Source organism: Tupaia chinensis, unplaced genomic scaffold, assembly GCF_000334495.1.
Source record: "Tupaia chinensis unplaced genomic scaffold, TupChi_1.0 Scaffold144197_2, whole genome shotgun sequence".
Taxonomy (NCBI): domain Eukaryota; kingdom Metazoa; phylum Chordata; class Mammalia; order Scandentia; family Tupaiidae; genus Tupaia; species Tupaia belangeri.
The window spans coordinates 1-20266 of NW_006204055.1; the positions used below are offsets into that span (position 1 = coordinate 1).

At 55.0% G+C, this 20266-nt stretch overlaps 2 protein-coding genes across 2 annotated transcripts; both read left to right on the forward strand.

Annotated features, from left to right (window-relative positions):
• Positions 1-4: 4 nt before the first annotated feature.
• PDXP (pyridoxal phosphatase) lies at positions 5-8900 on the forward strand (the record flags this gene model as incomplete). Its single annotated transcript, XM_006166246.2, has 2 exons — positions 5-197; positions 7545-8900. Coding segments are annotated over 2 exons (510 nt in total), but the record flags the coding sequence as incomplete, so codon positions are not given.
• A 6209-nt stretch (positions 8901-15109) lies between these two features.
• Positions 15110-20256, forward strand: LGALS1 (galectin 1). The gene is made up of 4 exons (XM_006166234.2): positions 15110-15203; positions 16493-16572; positions 19626-19797; positions 20078-20256. The coding sequence occupies exons 1-4, from the start codon at positions 15195-15197 to the stop codon at positions 20222-20224; spliced, it is 408 nt and encodes a 135-aa protein (XP_006166296.1). The 5' UTR covers positions 15110-15194; the 3' UTR covers positions 20225-20256.
• The last annotated feature ends 10 nt before the right edge of the window (positions 20257-20266 follow it).

Here is a 20266-nt window from a genome sequence, read left to right on the forward strand (position 1 = left end):
GGGGGACCCCGGCGACGACCCGGGCGCGGGGGACGGCGCGGCCCCGCGCGTGCGCGCTGTGCTCGTGGGCTACGACGAGCACTTCTCCTTTGCCAAGCTGAGCGAGGCGTGTGCGCATCTGCGCGACCCCGACTGCCTGCTCGTGGCAACCGACCGCGACCCGTGGCATCCGCTCAGCGACGGCAGCCGGACCCCTGGTGAGCACGGGCCTGACGGGGAGACGGAGCTGGGGGGCAATCTGTGCCTTCGCCTCCACGCCTGAGAATGAAGGGCGGCGCAGGGGCGTCCCCAGGTGGCAGGTGGGGAACAGATGCGAGGGAGGCCCGGAGTGTTTTTGTGCACGTCTGGTAATTACCGCACTGGTACCCACATCGATGGAGTCCCGGTTTGACAGACAGAAAAAGAGGCCCTTGTGGCTCGAGGAGTCGCAGGTGAAATCCAGGTCTTCTGACTCCCAACCCTAGCCTTCCCCGACCAGCCTAGAGGACTTTTTCCCCCTTTATTCTCTTATTTATTTATTTATTTATTTTAGCCTTAATCATTTTGCTCCACACACCATCCAGGTGGAGTTGGAGGGTTGGAGCCTGGAAGGTCTGTCCCCGATAAAAGGGTGGGGGCACCATCCCAGAAACAGGGTGTGTGCAGGTGTGCACGGAGTGGAGACGGTGGACGCTGCCCTGAGTTGCAGTTGCAGCTCCGCTCTGTAGTCTTGTCTGTTACATAACCTCCAGTGTCCTCAGCCGAGGTGTAAAATGGGCGTGCTCCCCACGCCAGTTTCACCTTAGGGAACAGTGACCAGGGTGGGTGCCTGGCACACAGTAGGGGCTTACATGTAAGAGGTAGCCGGAGGGACCAGCAGTTAGCGTAATGGCTATGTCGCTGGACTCTCATGTAGTCGACCACGGCTTAAACTCACAGTGGGTGTGTGTGCATGGTGCCCAAGATCCTGAGAGGAGAATGGAGGAGAAGGGATTGCAGTCATGGCCATCCCCCCGGGGGGTGGGGTGGGGTGATTTCTTGCTTTCTATCTCTCTGTCTCTCTCTGTCTTTTTGGTGAGCCCATGTGCCGTATAGTAAAAAAAAAAAAAAAAAAAAGGAAGCCGGAGTCCTTCCATGTCACCAGGAGCTTCATGAAGTACCTTGGTATTTCTTCCTTGGCTTCCAGTTACTCCAGAGATGGGCACTACTGTCCCATTTCCCAGTTAAAGACGCTGAGGCTGAGAACTGAGGGGCAGGAGTGTGTAGCGGGTCAATGACAGGGTACAGGGCCCTGAACTGGCTGTTGCGACACCCACCCCTGGTCCAAGCACTCTTCACTGCCATCTTCCTGGGAATTTAGCCCTGCACAGAGGCAGGCACAGGTGGGAGCCCCTGCATGGTGCAGGGGTCCAGTGAGATAAGAGCAGGGGACAGCAAGGCCAACTGGCAGTGATGACGGCCTATGGACAGGTTAGTGCCCCAGTCAGGAAGCAGGGGGTGTGGACAGATCCCTGTCACTCCTTCTCTGCTGGTCCCTGACCAGGATAGTTTTTGATACCAAATCCTGGAGGAACAGGGCAATATTAGGCAAGGTGAAATAGACTTAAGATTATGATAACTTAATGGGGAAGGCTTAGTGCTGAGTGGATCTGGGACGGCTTCCTGGAAGAGGCATGTTGTAGAGCAAGGTGATAAAAGTGAGGAGACGTAGACAGTGTTAGGATAGCAGGGCTGGGCAGCAGTGGGGGTATCTATGGTTCTAGGCCTGTCCTCGCTCTGCCGTACAGACAGACCTGCGTACTTCGTGACCACCTGAGCCGCCGCGTCCCCGTAGATCGGAGGCGAGAGTGTGGGTTAGGGCTCCTGTCTGCTCTAGGCCCTGCTATGGAAAGTGAGTTTTTCTCTCCAGGCCCAAAGCTCAGGTTAAGGCTGTGGGTTGAAAGGTTCTACAGGGCTCTGGACAGGTGGTGTGAAGGAGCTGGGGTAGACCAGGCCTTGCCCACCCTGCAAGCCTCTGTGTGAGCCCAGGCCCTGTGGTCTCAGTTCGCATCTGGCTGTACCCAGCCTCCCTGCCTGGAGGGGGAGGCAGAGACTTTCCAATTCAACACAGCGTGCGGATTCGTGCCCAGCTCAATGAGCTTTGGAACACTGTAGTATAAAAATACTAATAGCGGTGCTTGTTGTGCAAAAAAATCCGAAACCATGCGAATCTCCCACGCTGGTTCTCCCAGCCTAGGGGCCCCCTAAAGTCTGCGTTTACCTCATTGTCACATGCAGCCTCGTTAGCTGGTTCATAAAAATGCCCGCTGCCCGTGGTTACATCATCAGCATAGCATGCGACAGCCTGGGATGACAGAGTGTTGGGTTAGGCAGAATGATGGGAGTCTGGGATCTGAGCGACAGTTGCATTCCCAGACCCCTGCCAGTCAGTGTGCTCCCCCCCCCACACACACACACACACACTCACTCCATCCCTGGGATGCTGGCTCCTCCCGGGACAGGGGTCTTTGCCCAGTTGACTTTCTGTCTCCAGTGCTTGGCTTAGAGTTGAGCCCCAGCAAACGTTAACCAAATGAATGGAGTGGGATGTAGGAGCCGGAGGGTGATCAGCCCTGTCCTGATGGGAAAGAAAGAAGTTGCCAGAAAGATTCATGATAGCAAGAACATGCACACACACAAAAAGAAGCACTCTTGGGGCCAGCAGATGGCGTAATGTTTACGTCACTGGATTCCCATGTATTCCTCTGCAGCTCCAGTCCTGGACTTGGTGGCTTAAAACTCACACCAGGAGTGTGTGTATGTGTGCCCAAAATCCCGAGGGGGAGAATGGAGGAGAAGGGATTGCAGCGTGGTCATTCCCCGTGGGGAGTGATTTCTCTGGCAAACACATACCCTATAGCCCCCCCAAAAAAAATCTCTTTAAAAAAAAAAAAAAAGAAAAGAAAAGAAGCACCCTTGACAGCTCATGGTCCTGTCACGATTCCCCCCTCAGCCTAGGTGTCAAATGGCGGGATCCCCATGCCAGTTTCATCCCAAGAGACAGTGACCAGGGTGCGCACTTGGCACACAGTAGAGGGAGGAATAATGAGACTTAAGAATTTACCACCTTTGTTTTATTTATTGGTTTTGTATTTTTTAAAAGAGGTTTTTGCTATAGGGTGCTATCAGGATTTGGGGAACTTGCATCCTGGTGTCTGGCGTATATTTTAAGCTTCTGGGGCCAGGATTTGAACTGCTACCAGGATTTGGTTAGCCTTCTTAACTACTAGGCTGTGGAGCCAGCCCTGTCACCTTTGTTTTGAACAGTTTTTTAGATTTCTGTTATAGGGCACGTGTACTTGCTGGAGAGGGGAGAGACAGATTCAGAGAGGAGAAAGGTGAGAAATCACCCCTCAGGGGGATGGCCAAGCCGCAATCCCTTCTCCATTCTCCTCCCAGGATTTTGGGCGCACATACACACACAGCTTGAGATTTTGTTTTTGGGGTTTTTTTTTTTTTGAGAGTTTTTTGTTTTGTTTTGTCTTTGCTATAGGGCATGTGCACTTGCCAGATAGACAGAGAGACAGAAAGCGAGAAATCACCCCCCATGGGGGATGGCCACGCCGCAATCCCTTCTCCTCCATTCTCCTCTTGGGATCTTGGGCACGCACGCACACACACCTGGCATGAGTTTAAGCCACCGGGTCTGGGACTCGAACCGCGGTCGACTACATGAGAGTCCAGCGACATAGCCATTACACTAACTGCTGGTCCCCAGCTTGAGTTTTAAGCCTCTGGGTCCAGGACTCAAACCGTGGTCAACTTTGTGGGAGTCCAGTGATGTAACCATTACACCATCTGCTGGTCCCTATTTTAATTTGTTATCATTTTTCAATCTGCCATAGGGCACATGTGCTCACCAAAGAGACAGAGAGAAGGAAAGTGAGGAAGCAAGCTGCCAGGTCCAGGTCTTGAACTGTAGTTGGCCATGTGGGAGTTTAGCACCTTAACCATCAGCCACTTACTGGCCCTGAATTTGTTTTTAACACCTCTCAGCCATGAATTCATGGGGAATAGGTTCCAGAAGCTCAGGCTCCTTCCCATTGGCTCACAGGTGCGCTTCTCTGGGTGGAGCAGGCTGGCGCTTCAGGTGAACCCAGGTACTTTTCTCTCTGGCTTCCTTTTTCTGGTCATTTTCCTTCACACGTTTTAGGAAGCTGTCTCTGCTCTCAGAATGCTCCATAGGCACATTAGTTCTCCTGGCAAGAATCTTGCCCTCGTTTGTTTACAGCAGTGCCAACAGCTTGCTGGGTAGCATTGTAGACCCTTGCAGTGTTGCCATGGTAACATCTGTGGGGCGGTCCTTTTTGAACAGTACCCATTCCCTTGATGTCTACACTATCAGCTTTCCTGTAGACTCACATATATGTTACCAAAGGAACCACTCGTTTTCTAAAAGGCCTGGAGAACATGTATCGGGTGTCTCTCCTCCGTTACATTGTGGGTGTCATTTTGGTGAATTACTGGAAGACAGCAGTTCCTGCCAAAAGGAAGGCTATAAGAAAGTTGGGTTTGTTTTTTTTTTTTTATGTTGAGAGAGCAAGAGAAACAGGCACCCTCCTTAGGACATCTGTGGCCTCCCCACCTCCACCTGGCTTCCAGCCATCCAGGATTCTGGGTGTATGCCCACCCTGGTGCCCAGCACCTCTCGGTTGACCAGGAGCTGAATCCCTGGTCTTCCATGGAGTCCAGCACTGCAGAGCACCCCACTGCCAGTGCCACTCCAGCTGGGCTTACCTTCCCTTTTTTTTCGGTTTGTGCCGTAGGGCATGTGTGCTCACCAGAGAGACAGACGGAAAGTGAGTGATCCCCCACCCCCGAGAGAGTGGGGGGATGGCCATGCCACACCCCTTCTCCAGTCTCCTCCCGTGCATATGTACCTGGTGTGAGATTCAAGCCACTGGGTCCGGGGCTGGGAGCGCAGCCAGCCATGTGGGATCCAGTGCCGTACCACCATGCCACCTGCTGGCCCTTTTTGTTTGTTTTTTTTTCTTTTCTTTTCTTTCTTTTCTAATTTGCCAAAAGGCATGTACTCAACAGAGAGAAAAAGTAAGAAAGGCCTCTCGCAGGGGATAGTCACACCGCAGTCCTCTCTCTGTTTCTCTCTCCTGGGATTTTGGGTGTTCATGCACACGTGCCCAGCATCTTTTTCGAGCCACCAGGTTTGGGACTTGAACCATGCAGTCAGCCCCTAAATTGACCTCCCCCCACCTTAGGTCTTTGTCACAGGGCATGTGCACTCACCAGAGGGAGGAAAAGTGAGAAACCACTGGGAGTGGAGCCCTGCCGCCAGCCCCTCCTCCCTTCTCCTCCTGGGATTTTAGGTCTGCACGTATCCAGGCCCAGGGTGATTTTCAAGCCACCAGTCTGGGACTCACATCACTCAGCCATGTGGGATCCAGTGCCTTAACCACCATGCCACCTGCTGGACCTCCAGTTGATTTTTTTTTTTTAGCCATTGTGCACATGCGCTTGCTGGAGAGACAGAGACAGTAAGCGGGAAGTTGAGAAATCATACCCCAAAGGGGATAGTCACGCCGCAATCCCTTCTCCGTTCTTCTGGGATTTGGGGCACACACGTGCCCAGCATGAGTTTCAAGCTGCCAGGTCCAGGACTCAAACTGGGGTTGACCATATAGAAGTCCAGCACCTTCACCACACTACCTGCTGGCCCTCCAGTTGACTTTTTTTTTTTTTTTTTTTGAATGAATTGTTTATTGAGACCAGCAGTTAGCGTAATGGCTGTTGCTGGACTCCCACATAGTCGACCACGATTCAAGTCCCAGACTCAGTGGCTTAACCTTATGCCGGGTGCGTGTGCGTGCATGCCCAAGATCCCTAGAGAAAAGTGGAGGAGAAGGGATTGTGGCGTGGCCATCCCCCCTGGGGGTAGTCTCGCTTTCTGTCTCTCTGTCTCTCTCTTTCTGGCGTGCGCATGCGCCCTATAGCAAAAACCTCTCAAAAAAAAAAAGAAAGAAAAGAATTGTTTTATTTAACTTTATTTATTTATTTTAATTTAGACAAAGAGAGAGAAAAGGAAAGTGAGAAAGCAGGCCACCAGGTCCAGGACTCAAACCGTAGTCAGCCACGTGGGAGTTCAGCGCCCTTACCACCACGCCACCTGCCTGCCCCCCAGTTGACTTTCAATAGTAGCTTCTTTTTTTCCATCCCTCACCAGTATTTATTGAGCACCTGCTATGTGCCCAGCACTGTTGTAGGTGCTCAGTGGTAGCTGCTTTTAACAACCAGCTCACAAAATTCCTGCAAATGAAACCGTCTGCACTCCCAAACCAGTACAGGCTGGCCCAGCACACAACTGCGGCAGACCCCCATGAACGCGAGTCCTCTTGCTGTCACTGTGAAGCTGGGCGAGTAACTCGATGGCCCCGAGCCTCGGCTTTCTCACCGTGAATGGGCTCCCACCATCCCCTGGCAGTGGGGCATGTGCTTAGTAAACGCCGATTATCCTCATCATCTGTTCAGGACATCGGTGTGAAGGCAGAATGTTCTGGCACAAAGATGGGCCTGTGGGACAAGCACAGTGGACGCATTGTGTGGGGCAGGCTGGCACTGGGCGGGAGACGGGACTGTCCTTTCCAGACACTCCTCCCCTGTTAGGATCTTGGGCGCGTTCCACAGTGGAGCTTGTTATAGTTACTGCACCACAGACGTCGCCAAGCGTGTCGCTTTTCGTCTCCAGTTGGAATTCTCTCCTTGTGATCATTTTCCCAGCGGAGGCTGACTGGGTCAGAGGTGCGAGAGTTTCTGTACCCTGCTTTGTTCTGGAAGGGCTCTGCCAGTTCCTGATGCCGGGAGCATGCATTCTTGTAGCAGCAGCCACAACTGCTGTTGGCCAAGCACTTTTCTGTGTGCAAAGTGCTTGCCCCCATGATGCCCACGGCACCCCTTTGGAAATAAGTGTTATTTGGAACCCCTGTTGCAGAAAGTCCAGGGAAACTCAGAGAGGTTGAATGGCTCGCCCGGAGGCACACAGCTGCCAGCATGAATGAGTAAAGCCAGGCAGGACTGACCAAGCCAGGCTTGCTCGCATGCAGTGTCTCACTCAGGTCTTACAGCACCCACGGGAAATAAGTGATCGCCCATGTTAGAGAGGAGGAAGCCAGGGTCTGGGAGGCTAGCCAGCTGGCCCAAGGATGGCAGTGTCGAAGTCTGAGTGCAGGCGCCCGGCTGCAGTCTGTACTTGGAGCCACCACACTAAGACCTGGACGTGCGCCAGCAGGTGGTGCAGAGTGAAGGTCCCAGACATAGCAGCTTGGAAAACACTGGGCACGTGTGCTCATGTGCCGTGTCCCGAGAAGTGTGTCCATCCACTCTGGGGAGTGATTTCTCCCTCTCCCCCTGCCTCTCTCCAGTGAGTGCACGCATCCTATAGCAAACTAAAAAAAAAAAAAAGACTTGGATGCAGGCCAGCTGATGCAGGGCCGGACCTAGCTGGAATCCCAGTTTCAGGGCCTGATGCCATGCCTCACCCACCCTCTTGCTGACTGAGCCTCCTGTCTTCACAGGCACCGGGAGCCTGGCTGCGGCGGTGGAGATAGCCTCGGGACGCCAGGCCCTGGTGGTGGGCAAGCCCAGCCCCTACATGTTTGAGTGCATCACGGAGAACTTCAGCGTGGACCCTGCCCGCACGCTCATGGTGGGTGACCGCCTGGAGACCGACATCCTCTTTGGCCACCGCTGCGGCATGACCACCGTGCTCACACTCACGGGTGTCTCCCGCCTGGAGGAGGCCCAGGCCTACCTGGCGGCTGGCCAGCACGACCTTGTGCCCCATTACTACGTGGAGAGCATCGCGGACTTGATGGAGGGCCTGGGGGACTGAGCCCACCCGACCTGCAGCCCCACCCCTTCCCCACTCCCTGACCCCCTAGATGGAGGCGATAGGGCAGCTGCTGTGTTAAGCACCCCAGCTCCCTCACCCCAGTTTCTGCACCCCGGTGGGGCTGGGACCCAGGAAAGGTGTGAGGGCCCTTGCATGCCCTCCTTGCAACGGCTGGGCGCTCTTTGCTGTCTCAGAAGCTGTCCCTGACTGGCTCACCTCGGCCTCGGCCAGGTGGCTTTATTTCCTACCCCTCCCTGAAATCTGGGCCCCAATGCCAGATTGCCCCTGGCTCTGAGCACTTAATGCCCTTCCTTCCCTGGGGTGTCCGGAGCCCCGCCTGCCCTTTGGGTCCTGGCCCTTGGGTGCCTGCTAACCAGGCAGGTCTAGGCAGCCAGGATTGCCCTCAGTGGACCAACATGAGGCTAGGCCATAGGGACTCACTGATGTTGGGGCCCGAGTGGACACTTAGGAGCCCGAGTAGCCGTAGCCCTTCCATGTCTGGAGCTTGCATGGACCAGCCTGAAGGCTAAGTGGCAATGGCCCTTGCAGGTCCTGAGTCCTGGGTGGACCCGTCAGGACCCAGGTCATTATTACCAAGTAGTAATAACGTTGTAATAAGTTGTCATAAGTTGGTCTCTTGGATCTTGACTAGAACAATCTGGAAGTTGGAGAGACAGTGACCTCTTGACAGTCTGGGTCTGACTAGACCAGCCAAGGGTCCCAAATTAAGTCCTTCTAAGGGTCCAAGTTCTGTAGAAATCCCTTCCCATCAAGGTTGTCCACTGGGCCACCGGTGGCTCTGGGGCTCCTCTGGTCATGGTACCTGTCCAGTGTTGGAGGTGGCCACGTCTCGGAAGGGGGCGTCTGTGTCCCCCCACACAGTCAGTGTTTGCTGTGCCACCTCTCCCCGTGCCCACCCCCAGCTATTTATTTATTTATTATTGTGTGCCAGTGATGGTGGGGCTGGGGCTGGGCCTCCCCACCACCTCCACCCGTTGTAACCAGTCCTCCGTGCTTAATAAAGTGCGAGTGGCCGTGTTCCTATGTGTTGGAGTCCATGCCTGAGGCTTCTCCCTGGAACCAGCCTGCCGCCCCCGCCCTGCAGGCATGCCGCATCACTGTTCCAGAGTGTTCTCTGTGCCGGAGTACCTCGACTGAACACCACTTCACACATCGCTGAGCCCTCACACCAGTTTGTCTACGTCCTTTGGAAACCCGCCAGGTCTTCACAGTCATCCATTGTATAATGTAGGAAACCAAGGACCAGCCGCCCCAGGGTGGCACGGCGGGAAGGCGTGTGTGGTCACCCCATGACATATGCCTCTCCTTTCTGCCTCCCGGACAGCCCGTGCCTCTCACCCAACCAATGTCCCGGGGCAGATGCTTATTGGCTGGGCTTAGGTCCTATGCCCCTCCCTCTCCCCACCTCCACCCTCCTCAGGAAAGTGCTTGCCTCCCCCATCCTGCTGTGGGCCTAACAGCCATTCCCTACCTCTTGCCAACAGAATGCTGGCTTCCCTCAGCGTGGCACGAGTCAAGTGGGAGGGCATCCTAGTTCAAGCAGTAACTTGACTGGTTTAGAGCTTGACTCTAAACCAATCACAGTTGCTTGGTTCTGCCTGGTCAGTGATTGGTTTAGGTGTGCATGTGTGCTGTACTTCTGACCAATGAGCCATGAAGGGAGCCATCCCCCTGGCTATTGGCCTGGTGGGGAGCTTTTGAGAAGATCTCACTTAAGGGATGTGAGGGAGAGACTTGGGGGCTCTCGGTGCTGGGAGCCATCGCAGCCATTCTGTGATCATGAGGTGTGACCCAGCATATGACCACTTCATGACCCCGCTGCGAGTGGCAAAGCAGAAAGAGGGGAAGAAATTGTGGGGCTGTTTCCCCCGAAATTTTAATTTAGAAAGGTTTCAGGAAAGGTGCAAAACCGCTAATAATGAACACCCTATGTCCATCGGGAGTCAGTTGTTAACGTTTGCCCAGCTTCCTTCATAGCTCTTTTTTTTGAGAGATTTTTGCTGTAAGGCACATACGCTTGCTGGAAAGAGAGACAGACAAAGTGAAAACCTCTCCAGATCTGGGGCACGCACACACTCACGCCGTTTTAAGCTGCCAGGACCCGAACCGCAGTAGACTACGTGGGAGTCCAGCGACGTAACCATTATGCCATCTGCTGGTCTCCATTCCTCTTTTTCATTTTATTTATTCATTCATTTATTTTTATTTGACCAGAGAAAGGCAGAGAGAAAGCAAGCCACCAGGTCCGGAACTTGAACCATGGTCAGCCATGTGGGAGTGTCCAGCACCTTAACCACCATGCCACCTGCTGGTTCCCAGTACCTCTTTATATACATTTACTTTTTGGGTGTGCCAGAGGCTGTGTTTACACCCACGCACAATGGAGCCTGATCACTCCAGCTCCTCATCCCGTTAGGATCTCGGGCACTTGTGTGCATCCAGCATGCTTTTCAAGCCAAGGGGACCAGGACTCAAACCCTGCTGACCATATGGGACACAACTTCTGTGCAGCACTTAACCAGTGTACTGTGGAGCTGTCCCCTCCCTGGCCCTTTTCTAAAATGTGTTACTGGGGCCAGCAAGTGGCATGGTGGCTAAGGCACTGGACTCCCACATAGGACTATGGTTTGAGTCCTGGACCTGGAGGCTTATCTCACTTTCTTCTTAGTCTCTTCTCATCTTTCTCGGGAGCACATGTGCCCTATAGCAAATTTTAAAATAACAATAAAATTTTAAAAATTAAGTCATTCGTGAAAAAAAAAAATCTAATAAAATTTGCTATAGGGTGCATGCGCTCACCAAAGAGAGAAAGCGAAAAGGCACCCCCAGGGGGGATGACAATACTGTAATCCCTTCTCCATTCTCTGCGCAGGACTTTGGACACACACATCTGTTTATTTTTCAAGCTGCCAAGTCCAGGACTTGAACCACACAGCCATGTAGGATCCAGCCACCTTAACCATAACACAGACGGGCCCTCAAACTATTTCCATACTTTTCTTTTACATATTACTGGTCTCTAGTATGGACTGACCTCTTGGAACACCTGGCAACACTTTCCAAGAAAGATAACCAAAGGGCAGAGTTATGTTTGGTTTCCTGGGGTTTTTTTGTTGTTTTCTGTTTTTGTTTTTGTTTTTTTTTAAAGGTTTTTGCTGTAGGGCGTGTGCGCTCGCCAGAAAGACAGAGACAGAGAGACAGAAAGAGAAATCATCCCCCAGGTGGGATGGCCACACTGTAATCCCTTCTCCTCCATTCTCTCAGGATCTAAGGCATGCATGCACACTTGCCTGGCGTGAGTTTAAGCCACCAGGTCCAGGACTCGAACTGTGGTCGACTATATGGGAGTCCAGTGACATAGCCATTACGCCAACTGCTAGTTCCAGGCAGAGTTATGTTTAAATGTTATGAAATTGTTATGACTACCTAAATTCGTATTTCATTAAGACTGAGCACAGTAAACATTAATTTCAGATTTGCAGTTTTAGTATTTTGGAACCAACACATTTTTTTTTTTTCCAAGTTTCAAATATCTTTAAGTTTTTAAAAAGCCCCTAGCTTGGGATCAGCAGGTAGTGTGGTGGTTAAGGTGCTGGACTCCCACTGTGACTGACTATGGGTTCAAATCCCAGACTTGGCAGATTGCTTTCTCACTTTCTCTGTTTCTCTCTGTGTCTCTTTCTGATGAGTGCATGTGTTCTATAGCAATTTAAAAAAACAATAAAAATAATTATAATAAAATTATTTTTAAAAAAATTTAAAAAACCTTCCTAGCTTTCAGGCTAGCATGGTGGTTGAGGTGGCCGGGTCCCACATGGCTGACTGCGTGATTCAAGTCTCAGATGCAGCAGCTTGAAAAACCCACCGACACGTGTGTGCCTGCCCATCCCTCCCTGAAAGGAGGGAGAGGTGAAAGAAGGGATTGCAGCGTGACCGTCCTCATGGGGATGCTTTCTCACTTTCCCTCTTTGTCTATGGCAAGTGCATGCACCCTTGGGTGGAGGGGGACTAACTTTCTGTGAGCCTATAATTATTTCAAAATCAAATGTTGAAAAACTTAAAAGGCTCCAACCTAAGCCCTGGAGGGCTAAGGAATGAAAGGGCCTGGCCCTGGCCAGACCTTACAGGAGAGGAGGGACAGTTCCCCAAAGGAGGACCTGGGCCTGGACAGGAAGGGGATGGCCACCAGGGGGGCAGCAAGGGCCAGAAGGTCCCTGTGAAAGTTGGGGTCGGGCTGGTGGGCCAGCCTGAGTGGGGCAGGGCAGTCTCCACCACCATGAGGCCCCCGAACCTTCATGGAGCAGAAGGGAAAAGGCCACTTTCGTGGCCCAGGTCTCCAGGCCTTGGCTTGGCTCAGCAGATGAAGGGGTTTCAGTCCTGGATCCCTGTGTGACCTTGGCCAGTTTGTGTCATGAAATGGTATTAAATCTGGGAAAGGGTCAGGCACCGTATTTCTGGGGTCCCTCCCTGCTCTGACTTCTAAGACTCTAGAACCATCTCTGGATACCCCCACCTTTCCTGGCTTGGGCAGCCAGGTGGGCAGGGGTGTGGATAGTGCCTGTGGGGGCCTGGCCGCCCCCTCACACTGCCAGCTGGAGGAGACACAGCGTCCAACCATGCAGTGGGGGAGCAGGCCACCCGGAGGGGCCGGGCTGGCCTGGATCCCTGTCTGGACAAGCTGAGCTCATTTCTTTCTTTTTTTTAAGCTGAGCTCATTTCTCACGGCAGCGGCCAAGGGCCTGCCTATAGGACGTGGGATTCCAGAGAGCTCGCTGCCTCCTCCGCTTCAGGACAGCAAGTGGGCAGGAGAACCCCTGGGGCCAGGGCCTTGGCCTTGGAGACATTAACACTGGGCCCCTCCCCACACATTGCTCCTGTAAAATCCTCCAAGCAACTGGCAAATGGTACTGTTCGCACCTTCAGGCCTGGAAAGGGTTCGGAGAAGCCAAGACCCTCAGCCCAGTCACAGCCAGGCAGCCGCAACCCGAGCAGCAACCCTCACCTGATGCCAACTGCGGCTCTGCTGTCGATGCAGCTCAGCCCAGCTGGCAGATGGAGCAGGAGTGAGGTGACGGGATAACTCAGGAGAGAGAGGCTGCAGACCTGCAGATAAGAGGCCTCTGCGGAGCAGTCGGGGGTTGCGGGGGGAGGCCTCGAACTTGGGGAGGCTCCCTGCTACAGCCTAGGCACAGGGCACTGTTGGGACTAGATGGGGAGAGGGAGTCCTCCCAGCGGTGCTGTCGACTGGGCCTCCGGACTCCAGGAGCCTATGCACCGAGCCCTGCGGCCTGACCCACCCCAGGCAGGCAGGATGCTGAAGAGGAATGACCCTCTGCCCATGGCGCGCACGCCTGGTGCTGGGCCCGTCTTCCAGAATACGGAGAATGTAGGGGCTGCCCTGAGGCCCTGAGAGCCCGACTCCAGGTGGGAACAGCAGGGGTAGCCACCTGGCGACAGACCTGCAGGCACTCCCCTAAAGTGGACTCTCCCCTCGGCAGTGGACTCTCCCTGAAATTCCCGGTTCTTTGAACTGGCAGTGAGGGGGAGGCCCAGGGCAGAGTGGCCCCACCCGCCCCTCCCTGTAATTGAGGTTTTGGGGAGGACCCAGAGGAAAATGTGAAGCTGCTGTGGTTGGTTTCTGAGGCAGCGGCTTAGGGAGGGGGTAAGGGGCTGGCAGGGGTGCAGCCCGCACATCCCTATCTCCTGCCAGGGTGGACGTCAGTCATCTGGAGGAAGGTGGCCTGTGGTGGGGCCCCGGTAGGGCAGGGTGCATTTGCTGGCCTGGCCTGCAGATGTGAGTCAGCCCCTGGCACACCGTCTTCCCTCTTAGGGGCTGGCAGTGTCAGAGGGCAGCCCAGATGGAGAACAGCCCTGACAACTCCCCTGGCCAGGCTGTCGCCTGGCCCAGTGCTCCCCATGCCTCTCCCTCCACCTGTTTCCTGAAGGAGAGGTGAGCATCCCTCAGCATCCCTCAGATTTTCCCTGCAGTCCAAAGCTGCCCTCAATATTCACCCTCCCTATAACTTTCTGTGGCTCCCCAGCGCCCTCAGATAAAAGTGTCCAAGTCCTTCACCAGCTTAAGGGGGCCCTTCACGATCATGTCCTGTTGGCTTTCCAGCCTCCTGCCCCTCTGTTCCCCAGGTCTGGGCTTTCTCGTTTCTGAGCTTGGGCCAGCTGGAGTGTGGTCCCTTTCTAGGCCCTTCTACGAGTCCCACCTTCTCCACCTTCCGCAGTCTCCAGCCCACCAGTGCTTGCTCGTTAGAGCCAGCCTCACGTACTAACCAGGTTCATGGCCAGATTCCACCCTGGCTCTGGCTGCTTGAGAGCAGGGACTGGGAGGGGTTCATCTTCAAGTCCTCTGAGGGCCCTGCCGGGCCTGGAACATAGTAGGTGCTCAGTAAAACACCTGTGCAACAGCTGGGGAACGGAAGGCTGTGCCTGACCTCCGAAGGAGATAAGTGATAGAGCAGATGAGGGCACACAGAGCAGGGAGCCTCACCCCTGATGCTCCGGCCCACCCAGGGCTGCGACCCAGGTCTGACACTCAGGCCAGAGGCTGTCAGGCCTGAGCTCTTGGAGGATCCCTAGCAGGCCCCTCAGCAGGCTGAAGCCCGAGACTTTAGCGAAGGCCGGCAGCCGCAGGCCTGGCACAGGGCCCAGCCTTTCTTTAGCCTTAGCGAGGAGCAGAGCGTGAGCAGGCAGCTGCTACAGTCCTCGCTTCCAGGGGGAGGCTGGGTGGGGCCAGGGCCTGTGGTTAATGGGTCCTCAGCCTCTGCAGAGGTCCAGAGCGGAGCCACACCCTGGACTCAGCCAGGGAGCAGCCTCACCTATCCCAGTTCCAATTCCCTGAGTTAGAGCTGCATCCCCCAGCTCTCTTCTCTGGGTGCCCCTTGAGCTCAATTCGCTGGCCCCAGCCCCCCTCCCGCCAACTCTTGGGCCTAACTCATCCTCAAACTATTTTCCGTTGGCTTCCCCCAATCTCTGCCACAGCAAATTCGGAGGTGGGACGGGAGATGAAGGATGGAGGAGGAGAATGGGAGGTGGGGCTTGGACCCTGGGGGAATGGCTAAGAGGGAGTGAGGGGGCGCTGCCCACTCGGATTGGTCAATGCTGCGGCCGAACTCGCTTCAAAATTCCACTGACCCCGCCTCTTATGGCCCCCGATCCCTGTCCTGACTTGCGATTGGATGAGTTTCCAAGGGGGCGGGACTTGTCCGGTTAAAAGGGTGGGAGTAGCTGAGGGCCCTGCTCTCGGGTGGAGTCTTCAGACGGCTGGTGCAGCGGTTCTGGGAACACCCTCCTGTCCTCAGTCATGGCCTGTGTGAGTGTGAGGACCCCTCCCCCAAGGCCCAGGGGATACGGTGGGAGCTGATGGCCAGGGAAGAGTGGGGCAGATCAGGAGCTGGGGGTGGGGGCTAGTCCAGGCTGTGTGCCCTTAAACAAGTGCCTCCTCTTTTCTGGGCCTCAGTGGCCAAATCTGTAAAATGGGGTGGGTGCTGTAGTCCCTTGAGGACTTCTCGGGCTTCAGAATTTTCTGGATTCCTCCAGGGTCTGACAGCACAGTATTTCTGCCAAGGTCCCACATTCTGCAGCTCTCGGAGAAATGGGAGTGGGAAGGGTGTGGCCACCTGGGGGGGGCACTTTGGTGAAGCCCAGGCCACTGTCCCTTACCCCTCCTCCACCCCAAAAGCCGCCTGTCCCCTTCCCCCGCTGCAGCTGTCCCTCGTCACCAGGCCAGGGCAGTCACCCTCTGCTCCAGAGAGCGCTGAAAAGTTGCCAGGACCTGAGACAGGCAGCCTAGGAGGGGCCTGCCTGGATGAGGGTGGTGGAGGGCGGTTCTGTCCAGGCTGGCCAGGTGGGGGCTAAGGGAATTCCTCACTACTGCCCGGAGGGGTGTGGAAGGGGAGGCAGGATGGGGGTGGGGGTAAGGAGATGAGAATCTTCTGCAGGCCCCCAGGGAATAGGTTCAAGTTTCTGGCAGATAGAACCCCTCACACTAGTTAACTCCTGCCCTCCTGCCCCGGGCACCAGTGGGGAGCAGCGCGGGCTGTGCTGTGTCTGGTTAACCCTCTACCAGCCTAGCTGCAACCCCGACCCTCGGTTGCTCTCCCTTCTGCAGAAGGGCCTGGGTGTGTTCCCGGGTCTCCCCTCCAGCCCCTGAGCCTCTGCAGAGGGGCTGGAAGGAGATTGGGCGTGGCTACCCCAGCCCCAGGCTCCTTCCTGTCCAGCAGAGGGGCAGACACCTCCATCCCTGTGACCTTGGTCCCACTCAGCCCAGCCGGGTCCTCTGGAGAGGTCTGCTAAATAAGGCGATGGCGCAGAGCGCCCCACCTCCCAGGCCACTCTGAATCCCAGGTCCCCCAGCTGATCCACAAACCAGAGCCTGCCTTCTAGAACCGCGCTCCGGTTACAGGCAGCAGCAGACCCTGTCGGGAATAGGGACTTTCCCAGGACTATACAGCGAGTCCGAGGCTGAACTTGCAGCCCTGTCCAGTCCCCAAGCTGCCCCTTGGCCCCTCAGAGGATCCGAGGAGGGAATGACCCCACTCCCCCGCCTCAACCACTTGGAATGCCTCCACTAACTCGGCGGGGCGGATCTTGTCTGTGCAGGGTCTGGTCGCCAGCAACTTAAACCTCAAACCTGGGGAGTGCCTCAGAGTGCGGGGCGAGGTGGCCCCGGACGCCAAGAGGTGAGGACGAAGGCCCGTGGCGGTGGCGGGAGGTTGGGGCAGGGCATTGGAGCCAGGGTCGGGGGGTCGGGCTGGTGCGGGGGTGTGGGTGTGGCCAGCTGCAGCCCGCTCTCCTCCCCAGCCGGGAGGGGGTTAACAGCCGGCTGCTGCGACTGCGTTTTCTGGGTGAGTCACTTCCTCCGCGGGGTCTGGGCACCCCTTCTATTGTGACCCCCTTCCTCCCTGCTGGAGCCTCTTAAACTAAACCAGCTGCGCCTAGTCATCTTTCTCCGCGCCTCCTCACCAGCCCTGCGCGGGGCCAGAGGCTGGGGGTGGGCTGGAGAGGGAGTGGGGGGTGGCACCCACTGCCCTCAGGGCCCTCCTTCCTGAGTCTAGCATCCACTAGGTCTTTCAGTCCTTCAGTCCTTTCTTCACTCGTCTTCTTTCAGCCAGGGGCCATGTGACCTTGGGCCGTCCCAAGCCACTGAGCCTGTTCTTTGATCAATAAAGGAGGAGGGAGCGCTAAGCTGGGTAGTTCAGTGGCCACAGGGAGTCCACCGAGGGGCTGAAAGCAGCGTGCCTCACGAGCTTCTCATTTCACACTCACCTAACCCGGAGGGGGTGTTGCTGTGACCTCGCCAGCCAGGTGTATTACGTGAAAGCTGGAGGGCACGAGACAGAAAGCACCTCCCCCTGGGCGTGGTCACATCTTGATCTCCAGCTGTCCATCCTGCCGGGATCCTGGGTGCACACACACAGGCCCACGAGTCCAGGACTCAGATCTCGCAAGGGATTTGAGTGGGATCCAGTTCTTTAACCACCAGGTCCAACACATGTATTATTATTATTTGTTCATTTGCCCCACAGTTACGGAGCACGTGTGTCCCCTTCATGCTGGGCACTAGGACACGCCCTCCCAGAGGTCACCAGCTGAAAGGAGTTACTGACTTAACCCAAGGGGTGTCAATTTAAAATGGAAGGCTGAGTCAAACAAGTAAAGAAAGAGTTAGGTTTTTTGGGGGTTTTTTCTTTTTTTTTTTTCCCCAAAGTTTGTGCCATAGGGTACATGTGCTCACCAGAGAGAGAGAGAGAAAGGGACAAAGCACCCCCAAGGGGGGATAGCCACACCCCAATCCCTTATTTCTCCTCTTGGGATTTTGGACACACACGCACAAACACCTGGCATGATTTTCCAGCTGCCATGTCCGGGACTCGAACCGTCTTCGACCTTGTAGGAATCCAGCGCCTTAACCACCGTCCTACCTGTTGGCCCAAGAAAGATTTTATTTGGGCCAGGGTTAGGACAGTTTCCTGGGCACCACAAGATCTACGTTGCCCCGATGATATGTGCCAAGGTATTACAGATTTCAGGATGATTTAAAAGGCAAAAGGGAGAGGGAGTAGCCAGGAGTCTAGCGCAGCGGTGACTGACTCAGCTGTATGGTAAGGGGCAGCACAACCTCATGGTCACCTGCACCTTGTTAAATCTTTTTTTAAAAAGAATTATTAATTTCAATTTTATTTATTCATTTATTTATTTTAATTTGACCAGAAAGAGACACAGAGAGAGAGAAAAAGTGAGAAACCAAGCCACCAGGTCTAGGACTCAAACCGTGGACAGCCATGTGGGAGTGTCCAACGCCTTAACCAACACGCCACCCACATCTTTTATTTTTTAACTTACTGGTCTTTATTCTGCATGCATGTGCGTGAGTGAGAGGAGAGAGAAGCACCCTCTACAAGGCCTGGTCATGCTGAGATCCCTTTCCTCCCACCCATTAGATCTGGGGCACTCAAACATGCCCGGAGCATTTCAGGCTGGCCGGCTGGGGAGCTGAACCACGTCACCACGTGGCATCTGGCTTCTGGTGAGCAGTGCATTACTGCCACAACAGGAGCTGCCTCCACTTTGCTTCATCTTTTTTTTTTTTTTTTGGAGAGGTTTTTTCGCTATAGGGCGCGTGTGCTCGCCAAACAGACAGAGAGAGACAGGGGGTCAGAAAGCGAGAAATCACCCCCCAGGGGGATGGTCACGCCGCAATCCCTTCTCCTCCATTCTCCTCTCGGGATCCTGGGCACGCACGCATACGCGCCTGGTGTGAGTTTAAGCCAACAGGTCCAGGACTCGAACTGAGGTTGACGACATGGGAGTCCAGCGATGTATCCATTATTCCATCTGCTGGTTCCCCCTGTGTGATTTTCAAGCCACCAGGTCCAGGATTTGAACCACAGTTGGCCATGTGGGAGTCCAGCATCCCATCCACTATACCACCTGCTGACCTATTGTTTAGCTTCATCTTAAGCAGAACATGGAGATAGCGAGTCTGGAAGGAAGAGGGGGAGTGTATGTGGGTGATAAGGATGTTCATAAAACCAAAAACCTCGGTAACTTCTTGAGTTTCTGAAGGTGCACGTCCATTCCTCCTAAGAAAGCCACAGATGTGCACATGTTTTACTTCCTTATACCACTGGCTTAGGTTTCTGGAATCTCCTGTTATCGGGGAAAACTGGTCTATTTGGAGGGTCTATCAGCTTCCTTGAAGTTCCAATTTCATGATGTGAATTAAAAAAAAAAAAAAAGTAACAGTGGGTGTGTGCACTTGCCAGAGAGCCAGAGGGAGAAGAGGGAGTGAGAAAGCACCCCCCGCCCATGGTCATGTGAGATCCAGCACCTTAATTTAAGCACCATGCCACAGGCTGGCCCAATAAGGTGACATTTTAACGTGAGTGACTCCATTTTGGTCTGGTCTGTTGGGCCCTAGAGCAGGAGCTTAGTCCAAAACAAGGGCCTCCCACATTTTTCATCTAACGGGGCTAGGCACACACTAACGTCTGCAGGACCTGGGGGTGTCACCCGTCAGAACCCTCAGGGACTCCCTGAGCAGCTTCTTGTAGAGATGAAGAAGCTGAGACCCAGAGGGGGCACAGGCTGGCCAAGGTTCCACAGCAAGCAGGGGGCAAGGCCAGAACGAGCGTGCAGGTTTCTGGTCTCTAGGCCACAGTAAAGGTGGATGGGGCAGACTGCTCCGTGTTGGTCACCAGAGGCCATCTCGAACCTGCCCATTGTTCCCCAGCTTCGTGCTGAACCTGGGCAAGAACAGCGACAACCTGTGCCTGCACTTCAACCCTCGCTTCGACGCCCACGGTGACTCCAACACCATCGTGTGCAACAGCAAGGACGGCGGGGCCTGGGGGGCCGAGCAACGGGAAGCTGCCTTCCCCTTCCAGCCTGGGAGTGTCGTGGAGGTGGGCCTGGGGCAGGGCACCGGGCGGGCAGGGGGAGGGCACTGGGCAGGCAGGGAGAGGACACCGGGCGGGCTGGGACAGGGCACCGGGTGGGTTGGGGGAGCCTGACTCAGTGGCTGAGACCTACCCCACCCTGCCCTTGCTCTGTGATTGCCAGAGGAGGGTCATGCCCCCTCTGCCTCAGCAGCTTCCACGTGAACTGGGGTGTTCTCAGGGCTGCAGGAGGCCCTGGAGGACCCTCGATCTGTAGGCTCAGCTCATGGCCCTTCCCCGCCCACAGGTGTGCGTCTCCTTCGACCAGGCAGACCTAACCATCCAGCTGCCGGACGGATACACCTTCAAGTTCCCCAACCGCCTCAACCTGGAAGCCATCAACTACTTGGCAGCTGATGGTGACTTCAAGATCAAATGTGTGGCCTTCGAGTGAGACTGGCTGGGCCCCCGCCCCCAATAAAAACAGATGCCCCTG

Excerpts from the sequence above, each read along its gene's own strand:
- LGALS1 (XM_006166234.2), top strand. Across the intron at positions 16,573-19,625 it reads GTGGCCCCGGACGCCAAGAG|CTTCGTGCTGAACCTGGGCA; the intron begins GTGAGGACGAAG and ends ATTGTTCCCCAG. Across the intron at positions 19,798-20,077 it reads AGCCTGGGAGTGTCGTGGAG|GTGTGCGTCTCCTTCGACCA; the intron begins GTGGGCCTGGGG and ends CCCCGCCCACAG.